Source organism: Sparus aurata, chromosome 13 (genome assembly GCF_900880675.1).
Source record: "Sparus aurata chromosome 13, fSpaAur1.1, whole genome shotgun sequence".
In the NCBI taxonomy this organism is placed as follows: Eukaryota; Metazoa; Chordata; class Actinopteri; order Spariformes; family Sparidae; genus Sparus; species Sparus aurata.
This window is the reverse complement of record NC_044199.1, coordinates 15,579,871-15,594,988: the sequence shown is the minus strand read 5'-3', so window position 1 is coordinate 15,594,988 and position 15,118 is coordinate 15,579,871. Positions and strand designations below refer to the sequence as shown.

Below are 15,118 nucleotides of genomic sequence, written 5' to 3'. Positions count from 1 at the left end.
GAGAATTTGTCAAACAGTTGTTCTCTCAAGCATTATTATCCTCTAAACACAGAATGAACAACCTACTGAGGGTAAAGGGAATGATCTCGATTATTACTGATTAAGTATCATGTGATTTTGTTGTGAAATATACAAAACATTAAGTTAAAGTGAATGTTTAAAGGCTCTGAAACTTGGATACTGTCTCCATCTTCTCTTCTGTTCTCTAATTAATCCTATTAGCATGATGCAAAATAGAACTATTTAAACAGCTTATGAGAGATTTAAAATATGTTCATTTTTTTTTACCAAATATCTTGTGACTTGAAGCAGTATGAGGTTAATATATAATCAGTTATGTCGTGCATTCAGTCCTTATCAGTGCGTGCTCTTTGATTGTGTGACACAAAGAGAAGCACAGTGTCCGAGTTTCTTGCACAGTACATTAGAAACGTACAGTTTTGATGGTGTGTTTATGTGACATGTGACAGATGATTCAAAGGGTGATTTGTTTTCTGTCTTCAGATGGAAAAGCGTTTCAATTGGACTTCTGTCTTCTGGTACTTCGTAGGGTACCTGTACCAGCCCAGTCCAGAAGTTCCTCCCCAGACTCTACAACCAGGTCCAATCCTAACACCTCTGCGCTCTCACCAACTCTTCCTATAACTGTCCTGCGACCTCCTCACCCAACTCTTTCTCCTCTTCCTCTTCCCCTGCCTCTACCTCTTCCTTTGCCTCTACCTTTGCGTATGCCTCTACCTCTTCCTCTACCTCTGCCTCTGCCTCTTCCTCTTCCCCTGCCTCTTCCTCTTCCTCTGCCTCTTCCTCCACCCCTGGAAGAGGGGGAGTTCTTCCCCTGGCCAGCACCCTTTAGTGCCAGGGGACAAAACGTGGACTTGTGTGGCACAGCATGATCAAAACAGGAAAATCCTGAGGAAGGTGCAGACTTCAAGCTACCCTCTGGGTGTGGGGGCAACCATTCCGCCGTGTACAACTAGCCCCCGTACAAGACCTCAGGCACCGATCAAGTCCCCGCTGACCCCAACCCGCCCTGTGCCACAGTGGGTGAGGAACCTCCGGTCCATTATGATGGAGAGAAACATGCAGTGTGGCATTAAAGGATCTAAGAGACCTGCTGATAAGCCAGAAGGAGCCCCCCTGGAAAAGCGCTCCTCTAACAATTGATTTGAATTTTAAGGACCATTTACTTAAAATTGTGACATGCTGTGACATCACATCACATCACAGCTGAGCTGTGACATGATTGGCTGTGATGTGCTGTGAAGTGAAGTGCTGTGACGTATTGTGCTGTGATGTGCTTCTACCTCTGTCTCTGCATGTCGCATGCTGTGACATCACATCACATCACATGATAATGTGCTAGCTTGGCTAGCAAAACATTGTTCCAATTTACTGGTAAAAGCAGTAGAGTACACTGTCTTTTGATGTTAAAGACACAATTTGTTCACAAGTGTAACAGAAATAATTGCGTTATTAAGTGTGAATAGGGATTTCCATAGCGTTATACCTGTAATAACAAAATTAATTTGTGTGGGTATCTAGGTGATAATCGTGATAATCAATTCAAATGGCTGTTCAAACAGAATAAATGGTGGTAAACAATTTGGAAATCCATGGTTATGGTAAAAGCATTAAGAATTAGCTGTGTAATTGTAAATAATGATACCCTATATAACTGAAATAGTTAAACCAATGTGTTGATAATTTGACATATTACTGATGTGCTCCATTCATTTTTTTTTTCTTACTGTACTTATTTTTTTTTTGTGCAGTGACATGGATCTTCTTAACATATATACAGTGAAATGTAACCATATTTGTACCAGAGATAGAATAAGACACCAGGAAGAAGATGCAAAGACAATGATGAACTAACCTATGAAGGAATCGATTGTTCATAAGGTCAGAATACTGTTAATAGAGTTTATTCATTTTTTAGGTGATTTTGAGGTGAGATTTATCTACTTTGCTGCAGTGAAATGTAACCAAATTTAAACCTGGGATAGATTAAGGCATCAGGAAGAAGATGCAAAGACCACCATGATCTAACCTATGAAGGAATTGATTTGACGTAAGGTCAAAGGTCACGATACTGAAAATAGTTTATTCATTTTGGGGGTAATTTTGAGGTCAGAGTAACATATAGATCTCTTGACTTGGGTTTGACCAAAAACTCAAAATTCAAGAAGTTCAGGTAGGGGAGAGTGGGGTAAGATGAGCCACTTTTTACTTATGTTGTCCTGGAGGCAAGGAAAAATGTCACAGAAATAGAATGAAAACATATACCTTTATTTCAGGATGTCTCCTTTCAAATGAAATGAACAGAATGCATCTCTGACAAAGCTTCCCAAAATAATGACTTCTCAAAAAAAAGTGCTCCTCTGGCTCAACTTGCCCCAGGTTAGGGGTAAGTTGAACCAGGTCAGGGGGTAAGTTGAGACATCTGGGGGTAAACTGACCATCTGAATTTAAAAATGTAAACCATAGCATATTGTGCTACCAAACATTTTTAACAGTTTTGAACTTATGAGAACAAACCACCAGTTGGTTTCAAACCATTTAATCAAAACAACTATTCAATATTCCAACTGTCAAGGTTGCAGGGGAATATGAACTGTTGCTCCCTCCTTGCAGTTCCTCCAGCCTTTTGAGGTTGAGGTAGCTTCTTCAGCACATCACTCCGTGGGAAAGATGCCTCATCCTTTTCTTTGAATGCAAAGGTGGGCTTTTTACTGCCAGTGATCCCTCGGATTCTTCTGAGAAATCTGGCACTCACTTCGTTGCCCGTAAGGCTGTCAACCAAGCCAATGTAATGGTGGCTCCTGCATTTGGATGCAAATTTTACGATGACAAAGTCACCAACTACCAGATCTGAGACATCTGGTTCACTTCTTTCATCGCTGGAGCTCTCATGCTCAGAAGTGTCATCAAATGGGATGGCAACATCACTCTCCTCAGAGCTGCTTTCCATTGCAATTTTTGTCTGAGTTTGTGTCCTCTTCAGCCTTCTTTCAGTTTTGCCTTTCTGTTTATTTTTCCTCTCTTCATGGGCACGTTCGATTGCCAGCTTTTCCGGTGTATCAGTCAGGATTCTTGTCTTCACACGCTTTCGGTTTGTTTGTTTCCTGGGCTGCTGACTTTTGGGTAAGGGTACAATCTCAGTAGGAGACACATGGTTGCGGTGTAAATCTGTGTCACTTGGTGAAACACATGCATGTGCAGGGCCTGGTGAAGGTAGCTCAGAAGAAAGGGAGGTTGAAACCATGGGTGCATCACCTGCAGGCTGCTGCTCCAGGTTGGGCCTGTCTGACACCATGGATGGCTCAAACTCTGCATCGGAGAAGACATCTCTGTTGTAAGGGAAAATCCCAGTGGATCTGAATCCAGAGGAGATATTTCGTGGTGTCATTGCTGACATGAAAGCATCATTCACACAGCCAGGGATTTGGTATATGTTGGCTGTTTTGCCTGGGTTGGATCTCATCCAACCATCAAGAGCTCTGTTGTAATAGGTCTTAAATGGACCATACACACTCTTATCCAGAGGCTGCAAGCGATGGGATGTGTGGGGTGGAATTGTGAGCATAACAATACCATTTGTTTTTGCTATGTCCAAAGCCTTCAGTGAAATGTGGGCTTCGTGGTTTTCCAAGTTGAACCATTGGCTCAATTTACCCCATAGCCACCATTTTGGAAAAAACGGGCTAGCTTAGAAATTCAGGCTAATCTTTAGTGAAGTGATTCACATGATTTTATATGTTAGCAAATCACCAACATGTATAATATATAATTTTAGACCTGGATGATTTTGCTTTGACATAACAGTCATTATACCTCATACGCAAAAAATTTACTTTGACAAGCAAAAAACAGTTTTTTGTGTAAAAAAATACTTATCACTTCTCCCATGTGCTTCTCTGCATCACAGCAAGATGGAAATGATGGGTGCTTCCTGAATTTATGGTCACATGACAAAACATGTGCACGATTACCTAGATACAAGGGGTGGGTCAACTTACCCACTGGCTCATCTTACCTCACTCTCCCCTACAATATTTCATGCATTATGGGAGATGATATTTTGAGTTACTGACCACAACAACCAATAAAATAAAAGCACACCCCTATAAAGCCCCCTAAAAAAACATGAGAAACAAACACAGCAGACTCCCTACAGAGCGAAGAGAGTGGTTTATTGTGAAATTTCAACAAACAGGTATTGTGGGAATAATGCCATTAAGGAGAACATCAGAGTAAAATATCAATTGGATTCGTCTGATAAACGATCCTATTTACTCTTACTTCAGTTCAGGCGCAGCGAAAATCAGACATCGGCTCACTTTACCGCAGTTCAAATTCGCAGTCTGTGATCCAAACGTTCACAAACGGACAGCCCCCACCACCAACAAGTAAGCTTTTACTGACCCGTTATCTAACTAACAGATTTAAGTGTTTTTGTTTCCATCAATACCTCAACCTCCGTGTCTGTAGAGGGCAGCCTGCCTCAATGCCTCTGTAGAAAAAGCATTTGTTTCTCTCCGGACCGATTTACCCTGCGTACCAACAGAAAGAAGCGCCGCATTCTCACATTTCCACAAGTGTGGCTGCGCAGGTGAGTTTAAGTTCATATGATAACTCTAATGAATACTTCAGACTTTGGGCCTTCACATTCTGAGGCAGTAACACATTATCTATCGTTCACATCTTCACTATTCGCTCGAAAAATTAACAGGCCGCAAGTAATAGTTGTTACTGGAGTCAAAAAAAAAACAATGAATGGAGCTAGCTAGTAAGCTAGCGTTAGCATAGAATAGTCGTGGAAAAAGATCTGAAATTAGTGACTTTCGCATATAATTTGAGTCAATTCTATGTTTATGGCAATCGAGGTGGGTGTTACTTTATTAAAAAAACACCAGCTCGACAAATTTAAAGGCACAACAATATGTTAAACGCAACCATCTTCTTGTGTTGTGACATGCGTTACAACTGTCACTATGACAACCGACTGGATAAGACAGACTCCTGTGAGTTTAAATCATCTGCTCCAGCTCGCTTCACTAACTTAATGTTGGCTCTAAAACAAGGGGTGAAACCTGAAGCCTTTTCTGTAAAGTTAATAACTAAAGCATCGGCAAGAGCTTCGAAGTGTCCATGGAAATCTCCCTGATCCAGGAGACACTTACACAGATACTGAAAAAAATCAGGCACTAGGCTTTTGCAAACAAAGTTGTAGAGTATATGAATCTTCCAAAGTAATCCTACACATAACTGTATTATATGATTATTTCTCTGCACTGTTAAATCAGAAACCTTCTTCACTCCTGGCTGTGGCTTGATATCAGGTGCAGTCAGCTGTTACCAGTTGCACAAGACAGAGAGCTTTCCAGGTTTTGGATGCCTTTTTCGAGAGTGTAACCCACTGTAATAATAAATGTGGTGGTATCTTTCTAGGATGATATGTTGTTCTTGAGGTTAGTAATATTTAGCATTTCCTCTGTTGTGTTGTGAACAAAATACAGTACAAAGATCTGAATTGTGGTTACTACATTGTCCCACAGCTCCTCCTTAACCTCAGACAACAAGGTCTCTTTCCAATGATAAAGCAAGTGAAAAGGCTGTGAGGTAGTATAATTTTTTTGTAATGATTCACTGTTTCCGTTATGTTAGAGATGGCGACTACAAAGGTTCCAGAGGTTCGTGACATCACACGGATCGAGAGAATTGGTAAGAATCCATATTTACCCTTGGACCTTGACAGTTCATCTGACAGACACCATTTAATGATGATAAAAATTTATTTTGATTTTCCAAATGTGTTTGATATTGACATGTTCATTCCTCTCTTGTGTATAGGAGCACACTCTCACATTCGTGGCCTTGGTTTGGATGATGCATTGGAACCGAGACAGGTAGCGTTAAGTCTTCATAGTGTGTATCTGTTGGACTTGTTTAATTCTTTAGTTGGCATAAACCATCTAAAGAGATATCTTAAGTGTGTATATCTATAAGAAAAGCTTGTTTACCTGGATTAGAACTACACATCAAGTAATTGTTAGACTACCGCAGTATAGGATTATAAACAGCAATGTTGTAAATTCAACAGATTAAATCACAACACAGACTGATGTGCATTATCATTATGTGTCAAATTTGGCTTCAAGTGTACCTGTTCTTATTCACCTGCAGGTGTCTCAAGGGATGGTTGGCCAGCTGGCCTCCCGTCGGGCAGCAGGGGTCATCCTGGAGATGATCAAAGATGGCCACATCGCTGGCAGAGCAGTGCTGATCGCTGGCCAACCTGGCACAGGAAAGACTGCCATCGCTATGGGTAAGGGCCATATTGGAGGCTTTCCAGAACACAATATAATTTCATTGTCCTCCCATGGAAGTCATATTGTTGCCTTGCATTGATGTAATTGGCTTAAGTTATGTTTTCATCAAAGCAAGAGATAAATGCTGTAGCTGAGTATACATTCAGCTAAGATTTTCTTTTCTACAGGCATCGCCCAGTCTCTTGGCCCTGACACACCCTTCACAGCACTGGCTGGTAGTGAGATCTTCTCCCTGGAAATGAGCAAGACCGAGGCACTCAGCCAAGCTTTTAGGAAAGCCATCGGAGTGAGGATCAAGTGAGTGAGCACAAAAAAAAATGTGTTTTGTATTTCTAATTGCTTGAAATGAATGATTTCTCATAATTGGTTTCTTTCTACAGAGAAGAGACAGAGATAATTGAAGGAGAGGTGGTAGAAATCCAGATTGATAGACCAGCCACTGGAACGGTAGGCTGCTATAAATGCACTTATATTGAACTGCTTTATACAGTTAATCTTTTAGGCCTGCTTTGGAAAATATTTCACAGAGTACACTATTTGAGTTTGTACATACTGTGCTGTCATTGAAGACAAACTCACACGTTTACTTTTGTCTCTCAGGGTGCAAAGGTGGGCAAGTTGACTCTAAAGACTACGGAGATGGAGACGGTATATGACTTGGGAAACAAGATGATTGACAGTCTCAGTAAAGAAAAGGTTCAAGCAGGGTGAGTAAATCCTTTGTTATTTGATCTTTACATATCATAATTAGGTTGTGCCTTGCAACTAATTTGCCTGATGTTTAAAAGTAGAATAATCAAACATAACAAGACAACCTGGATGACTGAAAACCTTCATCAACAAGAAATACTAAGGAAATGTGCCTGATTATTTCAACAGAATTTTCATTGAGTGAATGCTATCCCTAGCAACTATAGTAAACAATAATTTACCAGTAATATGGATAATATCTTAGACCCAACAATTAATGGGTGTTATTTTTGTAAAGCAACAGTTGGAACACATGACATTCCATTGACTAATTATGTTAGTATGCAACATAAATGTGTACAATAATAGAATGATAATAAGTTGAACCAGCTAGCTGACTAATCACGTAAATCCATACTTAGGAACACTCAGGCCTGTCAGACAGCCATACGTAACATAATCTGTCTCTCTCTTTCTCTGCGCTCCTCTCTCAGAGATGTTATCACCATTGACAAAGCCACTGGAAAGATCAGCAAGTTGGGTCGCTCCTTCACCAGAGCCAGAGACTATGATGCCATGGGAGCTCAGGTATCAATAAGATTTTACTACTTCAGTCATTAATTCACACCCGCAAACTAAAGTAGAATTTCAATGACCACGGCCTCGTATGTGTTGTCCTTGTAGACTCAGTTTGTGCAATGTCCAGAGGGAGAGCTGCAGAAAAGGAAAGAAGTGGTTCACACGGTGTCCCTCCATGAGATCGACGTCATCAACAGCCGCACACAAGGTTTCCTGGCTCTCTTCTCTGGAGACACCGGAGAGATCAAGTCCGAAGTCCGTGAGCAGATTAATGCCAAAGTGTGTGAGTGGAGGGAAGAAGGCAAGGCCGAGATCATTCCTGGGGTAGGTTCAATTACATGTGCGTATATTTATATTTGCTTTCTCTGTGATTGTACTTGACTAAGTTTATACTTTTGTGGCTTCAGGTGTTATTTATTGACGAGGTCCATATGCTGGACATGGAGTGCTTTTCCTTCCTGAACCGAGCCCTGGAGAGTGACTTGTCCCCAGTTCTCATCATGGCCACCAACAGAGGCATCACTCGGTACTGTTTACGCCTACACTTTCTACCAATATGAGAGAAGATATTTTTCCCTGATACCATTATTTGGAGAACTTTATTTCTTATCTGTGTATCTGGCTTGTTGTATTGTGTTTTCTGTTGTACAAATACTGAGTTCTAGTTTTAAAATGTCTCAGAATAGGAATTAATTATTAAATCTAATTTCTAAGCTTTTCATCCTGAGAACGATCAAAAATGGAAATAGATTATGCTATATTTCTTGTGATTTTAACGCTGAATATTAAGTATATAACTAAGTATCCACTCTTTTGTCTCTCAGCATCCGTGGCACAAACTATCAGAGCCCTCATGGCATCCCCATCGACCTGCTCGACCGCCTACTCATTATCGCCACCTCCCCTTACACCGAAAAAGAGACGAGGCAGATCCTCAAGATCAGGTGAGAATCTGCGTTCATCATCTGTGTTTGCTTCTTGTCAGTGTTAAAAGAGGGAAGTAAACCTGCATGGTTTCATTTCAGGTGTGAGGAGGAGGATGTGGAGCTGAGCGAGGAAGCTCACACCGTCCTGACTCGCATCGGCATGGAGACGTCCCTGCGCTACGCCATCCAGCTGATCAGCACTGCTGGACTGGTGTGTCGCAAACGCAAGGTAAGCTCAGTCTGAACTACCACAGTGATTTCAGCTACAACACATGTAAAGTCCTCGTTATCAGTATCTATAAGCATTTCTTTAGTCATGAATTCCAGTAGCATCAGTGTTGATGTCATCTGTGTGTTTTGGCTCCTCCAGGGGACAGAAGTCCAGGTGGAGGACATCAAAAGGGTTTACTCGCTGTTCCTGGATGAGGCCAGATCCTCTCAATACATGAAGGAGTATCAGGATTCCTTCCTCTTTAACGAAACTCGTGAGTTTTCTGTTCGTCCTCTCCGCCTCTGCTAGTAATTCCTTGGCTTTGCATCCATCACAGCAACTGTTTACTTTGGTGCTGTAAAGTATTATCAGAGTCAAGTAATGCTTTAAAATGCTGAAACATATTCTAAGCCAGGGGCACCTACTGTTATCTGCTGCAGTCATTACAGGATTTCACTTTTGACATGCTTCTTAAACTAAAATACTGCTCTGCATAGTGCTCATTTGTTCTGTAGTTTTGCAGCTTAGCAGAAAGAAAGAGCAATAAGAAAAAAAGATGTATTCAAAGGAAAAAAATTGGTAGCCTCAGCCCTCTCATATAATTTAGAAGTAAAAATTAAACAAGTCCTTCTAGAATCTCGATTGTACGTTAAATGATGAATAAGCGTGATGTATCTGTTATTACCTTTCAGAAACTGGTCAGATGGACACCTCGTAATGAAGAAAAATGCTTCCTTTTCTTTCTCTCTGAAGTTTTTATGTTGTCGATCCCCGTCTGCTGTTGGAGTCAATTCAACTACTACTGCTGAAGTTGAAATAACTACTTCTTCAACTTTAGTGGACATTGAAGATAGAATTCCAATGTATTAAAGTCACTGAATTTCCCGATATTTTTCTTCTCTGTTCGAATTCAAATGTATCCACTGAACTGTGACTTAATTCTAAATTTACCATGATGCTGTTCTTCATCGAGGCCTTTCCATTCCTTCAGTGTTTTCTTTTGTTGACTTATCTTTACATGGTTTATTTTTATGAAAATGATTAAACAGGCTTTTGTAAGCACACTTTGATTTGTCTGCTTGTTTCTCACTTAATCTTGAATGCTTGCTCCAGGAGAAAACATAGATTAGATCATTGTACCAAAACTTTTGTTTGATTTACATGAATGATGTGATCCACACCAGTTTCAGCAGCCTCACTTATTTGTGGTGCATACAACTATATCCAACCAAGACTGCTGTTAACCAACTGACCTAGCAAAGTCTAAAACCTTTCTGGAACTCTTCAACATTTGCATGAAAAGTATTGTCCCTATCAAATAAACCAAAAATTAATACATGAAATTGCCAAAACAAATTTTCCAATTTTCACACATTTTCTCATGATTGTGAGAAAAACATCCTTAAGTATGCAGCTGTATCAGTTCCCCGTCCAACTTAATATTCAAGTGAATCTTGATTTGTCTAATTCACACTGCTTAAGCCTCATATTAGCCTCAGCTTATTTTAGAGGGTATCTTAACACCTGGCTGATAAGCAGTGATTATCTGCCATTCCTGGTTTTGTGTCTTATTTCACCTCTGACTGCAGCCAGCAACATGTGTGGAACAGAAATGTGCTCTTTTGCAGTGTCCTGAGGTAGACCTGCACATGACTGCAGTAAGGTGTTAACTTAAAGCACGAGAGGTCAGAAAAAGCTAAATTAAATAGGATAGTATGGATAGTTGCTAATGATAGGCTTTAGAAATGTATGTTTGGTCAAGAGCTGTGGATTTTGTCCCCTATGTCTTACAGTGGAACCGTGTTGCCCTTATGGATATTATAAATGATTGCACTGGCAAAGCATGTTTCAATGTACTTATTGGAATGTGAATAACATTTTCAGACAGAAGACAAAAAGAAAAGAAACAAAAACATGAAACAAGTGCGAGTCTTAATTGTTTAGTTCTTTATTCTTGACAATAGTTTGGCTTATGGCACAATTTTGAAACAACCCACAACAAGAGAAACAGTTTAAATACCTGGCATCATGAAAATCTGAAATTCATAATTAACAGAAAATTCGTCATATAACGAAATTAACTTGAGACAAAAGTCTGATCTAGTTTGAAATTGTCGCCACAAGGTGGCACCCAAAGATCTCTCTTGAAGACATCTTTTCAGCAAACAATACAATGCACAAACTGTAATGAGCCACATCCATGCTTTTCAATAAGCGAGTCAAACTGCATTGCTGACGGCCTAAAAATATCTCCTAGCTGCATCAGTTGTTTGAAGCCTCCTTCTTGCATGATGGGTGTGGGCTCATACTGTAAATGACTGCAGTCAACCCACACCTCAATCTCACACCCAGTGTGATACACTGTAGGTGCTACCCTGCGCTGACACACACACACACACACACACACACTATGTAACAGGCTTCCTCACACCTAGATTCTTCTGTATTTAGATAATTAGTGCTGCGGATCGTATCCGGTTTAATTCATCTGAAAATGTCAACAAATTCCAGTTTTAACACTAAAAGCAGTCACAATTAGGCCTGTAACCATAACTACTTATGTTCGGTGATATATTGTCACACAAATATTTTAGTTTAATAATTTCTTTGTCATTGATGAGATAATGTAATAGCATAATATTGCCGGTACACAAACTTGTAATTCTTAACACTATTAGGACACTGGAATTGGAATGTGAAACAAATATTAAGATATCATATATAAATCATAGATTAAATAAAAAAAGAACCCAATCGGCTCACTAACCCTGTTAACGAAAATGATCATGGTCATGTATTATATCGTTAGGTAGATAAGACGTATACAATAAGATAAGGTCTGTATGATTCATTCAAGATAAGGTCTGTGTGATTCATTCATTCATTGGTTGCTAAATATAATTTATTCTAAAACCCCTGCATTAAATGACGAAGAGTATTTCATATTGCAGTTCGTTGACATTACATTAAATCAACTTCCAATCAATCAGACTCATTTCAGTCATTTTTACAATAACCAAGGCTGTACTCCCAGTCATGAACATCACCTACATCCCTCTACCAAGAAGCTTGGTCTCTTACTCGACCAATTAGAGCAGATTAATCAATTTACCTGCATATAGTATGAGCAGAGCGCAGACCGTCTCCTATGTGGAAATGAATATTTAATGTTTAGTGCTGGTGGGAGAGAGCCCGGCGCGGATTACCCTGCTGCCTACATCCCATAAATCCCACCTCGGTCCCACGACGCTGCTGCCTACCTCCACATCTGATAGATTCACCCGGTGGATAAAAGCTGGGCTAGACTTCAGGACGGTTCAGTTGTTTGGATGTAAAACAAGCTGTGCATGCTACCTTTTCCTCTTGGGATAAACCTGTTTTCTGTCTGTGACTCACAGTTTATTTCATCTTTCTTAAAATGTCAATATTGTAATCAGATTTTGGAGAGCAGAGGCAGAACCCTCCTCTGAGCAGAACTGCAGCAGCCTCAGTGTTTTTAACATCAGATGGAATAAACTTAAACTGAAGACATTTCTTTTTCCAGTGTCCAGTGTTTACAGATCACATTCAGGTCAGGGCCCCTGGGTGCTAGCAGGTTTTCTTGGATTGGTTCCCTCTCTTTGTCCACACACACTCCACTGTCCACAGGCTACGAGGCTGCACAGCATGCTAACATGTTGTGGCATTTTGCCTGCTGCACAGATTTGGATGCCCTCTCTCCACCACAGGAAGGCCATGCTAGCATCCTCCAAAAATGTCCCTCCTTACAGCCCCACACTTCCATCTCTTAAAGCTGAGGTTGGTTAATTTGGTTCTAGAGGAAACGCAGACGTCAGAGAATGACCTTTCAATCACACCACTTTGCCCACGACTGATGATTTTTGATGGTTTCCACCTGGGTCACACTGACAGGCAGGAAAAGCTTTCCACTCTATTGACTGTGTCAGAGGTCACGGGACATTCTCATAGTCTAACGAGGCTTTCACTATGAATACCATTAGCTTAATGTATCCGTATCAAAAATCAATTCCATCACTCATGAAATGCATTGACATGTTGACCAATTCAATTGATTTGAGTTATATACAGCTCAAGGTGGGATTGACATGTGCGTTCACCTGTCAACCTGGATCTGATCACAGTGAGTCCTTTTGGTTTTAAGATTTGATACGTAGAAATTCTGCATTAACTTGTCTAAAACTACAACTACCTTTGTCCGTTTGAGTTTTGTACATACATTATCCCAGATGTTCCCAGCAAGGTCCAAATCCAGAGAAATCCATAAGTTTACCCAAGGTAACAGTGCATTTTTCATTTGGCTGTGTTGCTACTTCGGTATAGGAATGTCCAGCAATAGACATTTCTTTTTTTTTGCTTAAATGTATGATTATGAGGTCACTTTTGATGACACAATGTATTGGCTGTAGAATAATGAAATCATCAGTGAGATTTAGATTAGTTGCATATATAAACCCCTCCTCTGGCAGCCTGGGAACATTTCTGTCTGCGTCTCATTGCTATTATATACTAAACGATTAAATAAACTCCACTTGCTGCTGCAGTTGTCTTTGCAACTCTCGACTCTACACCTGACTCACGCACCTCCTATTTAGTGCTTATGCTTAAGTGGACATCTTAAAGTACAGGTCAGGACCAGAAAGCCCAGTTAGCTTTCAATGAGAAAAGCCCAATCAACACAATTATTACACTTTACAGATGGTATATACTCATCTGGTACAAACCCCTTTAGCATACTTCCTACGCTCCTCTATCATCCCATGTTTATTTTTGCTTCTGTCTCTACGCAGTCTCTTCTCTGACGTCACGTTCCTCTAATACATCGAAGGATGTAAGCACCATTTGGAATGCGGTGCCTGCGAGCGGGTAGGATTCACGTCCATTTCCTGAGGTTTCCCAAAAAAAAATAAATCTTCACCCTCTCTCTCCCTCTGGCATATGTGAAAGGGCCGAGCTCGTGATTCCTGTGGTAAAGTCAGAGAAAGAGTTCAAATGTATATGTTCTTTTCATGTAGGAAACGCAGGGTTGGGTGACAGAATGTATTCATGGTACATCAGATTTGACACAAAGTAAATTCAAGGATCATATGGACAGACAAAAATGATTGAATTTGAAGACATGATATCAATAGTAGCATTAGTTGAAATATATGATGGATTTGGGCTGCCTAAGTCCCCCTGTCACTCCAGCTTGATCAAGAAGTTTTGACACTATAAACTTTTTTGCAGCACAAATGAATATGGTGGACTGATCTGAAAGTGTGAGAGGCAACATGCATTCAGTTTCTACATCATTGTCTGAGAGCATGCAGTGGCTGGCAGGTCACCTACCGTCATGAATAATCCATCGACCCAATTTATCACCCGTTTCAGAGTGCTCCCTCAATGACATTCATTCATTTGTGGTTAACAGCTCCCTGCTCTCATTCCTCCGGATGTGTAAGAGGTGAGGGAAATTGAGAGAAGAGAGTGGAGCATGAAAAGAATCCTGGCTGATGCAAATCATCTTTGGTTCAATTAAGGGTTTGCCAAGAGTAATGTCTGAATAATTTCTGATTTAAATGTACGACAAGGAACTTTTAACTGGTTGTGAAGCAGTCTCAATTTAATGTATGACTTTCAAAATGAGACTATCAATGAAACACATGGGCTATGGTTATTCTTAATGCCTGCCACAGGGTTGGATTCCCAAAAATGTACAATTACTTCAATGGCGGAGTGCAGAGGAGGAATTGAGGAGTTTCACAGCTACAGGAAAGAAGCTGCTCTGTTGTCTGGTGATATGGCAACGGAGACGTCTTTATTACCAGACAGCAGCAGAGCAGCTGGGCTTATAACTTCACATTTTATGTTGGCCTTGCTACAGAGCTATATCTCGCTGTTGTCTGATTATTTTGAAGACGTAACATCATTAGAGAATGTTGCACTTGCTGATGTAAATGCATTTCCTAGCCAAATCAAGACTTTTAGGACAGGGGGCAGCAATGCTCTTATCGCTTTTGTCCGATTGGCTGTCAAAATCAACAACAACAAAAAAAAATCAAACTTCAGTTTTGTAGTTGCTTTAAATAAACTCCAAAGGACAGATAGATAGTCTAAGACTTTATTCAGGTAATGACAAAGGAACTAAAAATAGAAGACCATAAAAATACTGGTCCAGGATTATTTTGCTGCTTGATGCTTACGACAGAGGTCCATTTTTACGACAAATAAGTTATGGATACATTTCCAAAACTGAGATAGTTCATCTGTATTCGCACAATTAGTGTGTAATTACAGACATGTGTGATTTGTTTCCATATGCCAGTTCCTAAGCCCTCTGTCCTGCATGTTTTGGATGTTTCCCTGCTCCAACACACCTG

General features: G+C 40.3%; 1 protein-coding gene across 1 annotated transcript; it reads left to right on the top strand.

Moving 5' to 3' along the window:
- Positions 1–4,465: 4,465 nt before the first annotated feature.
- Positions 4,466–9,808, top strand: ruvbl2 (RuvB-like AAA ATPase 2). The gene is made up of 14 exons (XM_030439149.1): positions 4,466–4,612; positions 5,668–5,724; positions 5,854–5,909; positions 6,187–6,328; positions 6,500–6,629; positions 6,713–6,779; positions 6,933–7,039; positions 7,517–7,610; positions 7,707–7,925; positions 8,009–8,127; positions 8,426–8,545; positions 8,627–8,756; positions 8,898–9,012; positions 9,431–9,808. The coding sequence occupies exons 2-14, from the start codon at positions 5,670–5,672 to the stop codon at positions 9,454–9,456; spliced, it is 1,380 nt and encodes a 459-aa protein (XP_030295009.1). The 5' UTR covers positions 4,466–4,612; positions 5,668–5,669; the 3' UTR covers positions 9,457–9,808.
- The last annotated feature ends 5,310 nt before the right edge of the window (positions 9,809–15,118 follow it).

What these genes read in the sequence shown, in the direction of transcription:
- ruvbl2 (XM_030439149.1), top strand. Translation starts at nt 5,670, where the DNA reads ATGGCGACTACAAAGGTTCCAGAGGTTCGTGACATCACACGGATCGAG. An exon ending in AGGCCGAGATCATTCCTGGG is followed by an intron (nt 7,926 to 8,008) that starts GTAGGTTCAATT and finishes TTGTGGCTTCAG; the next exon opens with GTGTTATTTATTGACGAGGT. An exon ending in TGGTGTGTCGCAAACGCAAG is followed by an intron (nt 8,757 to 8,897) that starts GTAAGCTCAGTC and finishes TGGCTCCTCCAG; the next exon opens with GGGACAGAAGTCCAGGTGGA.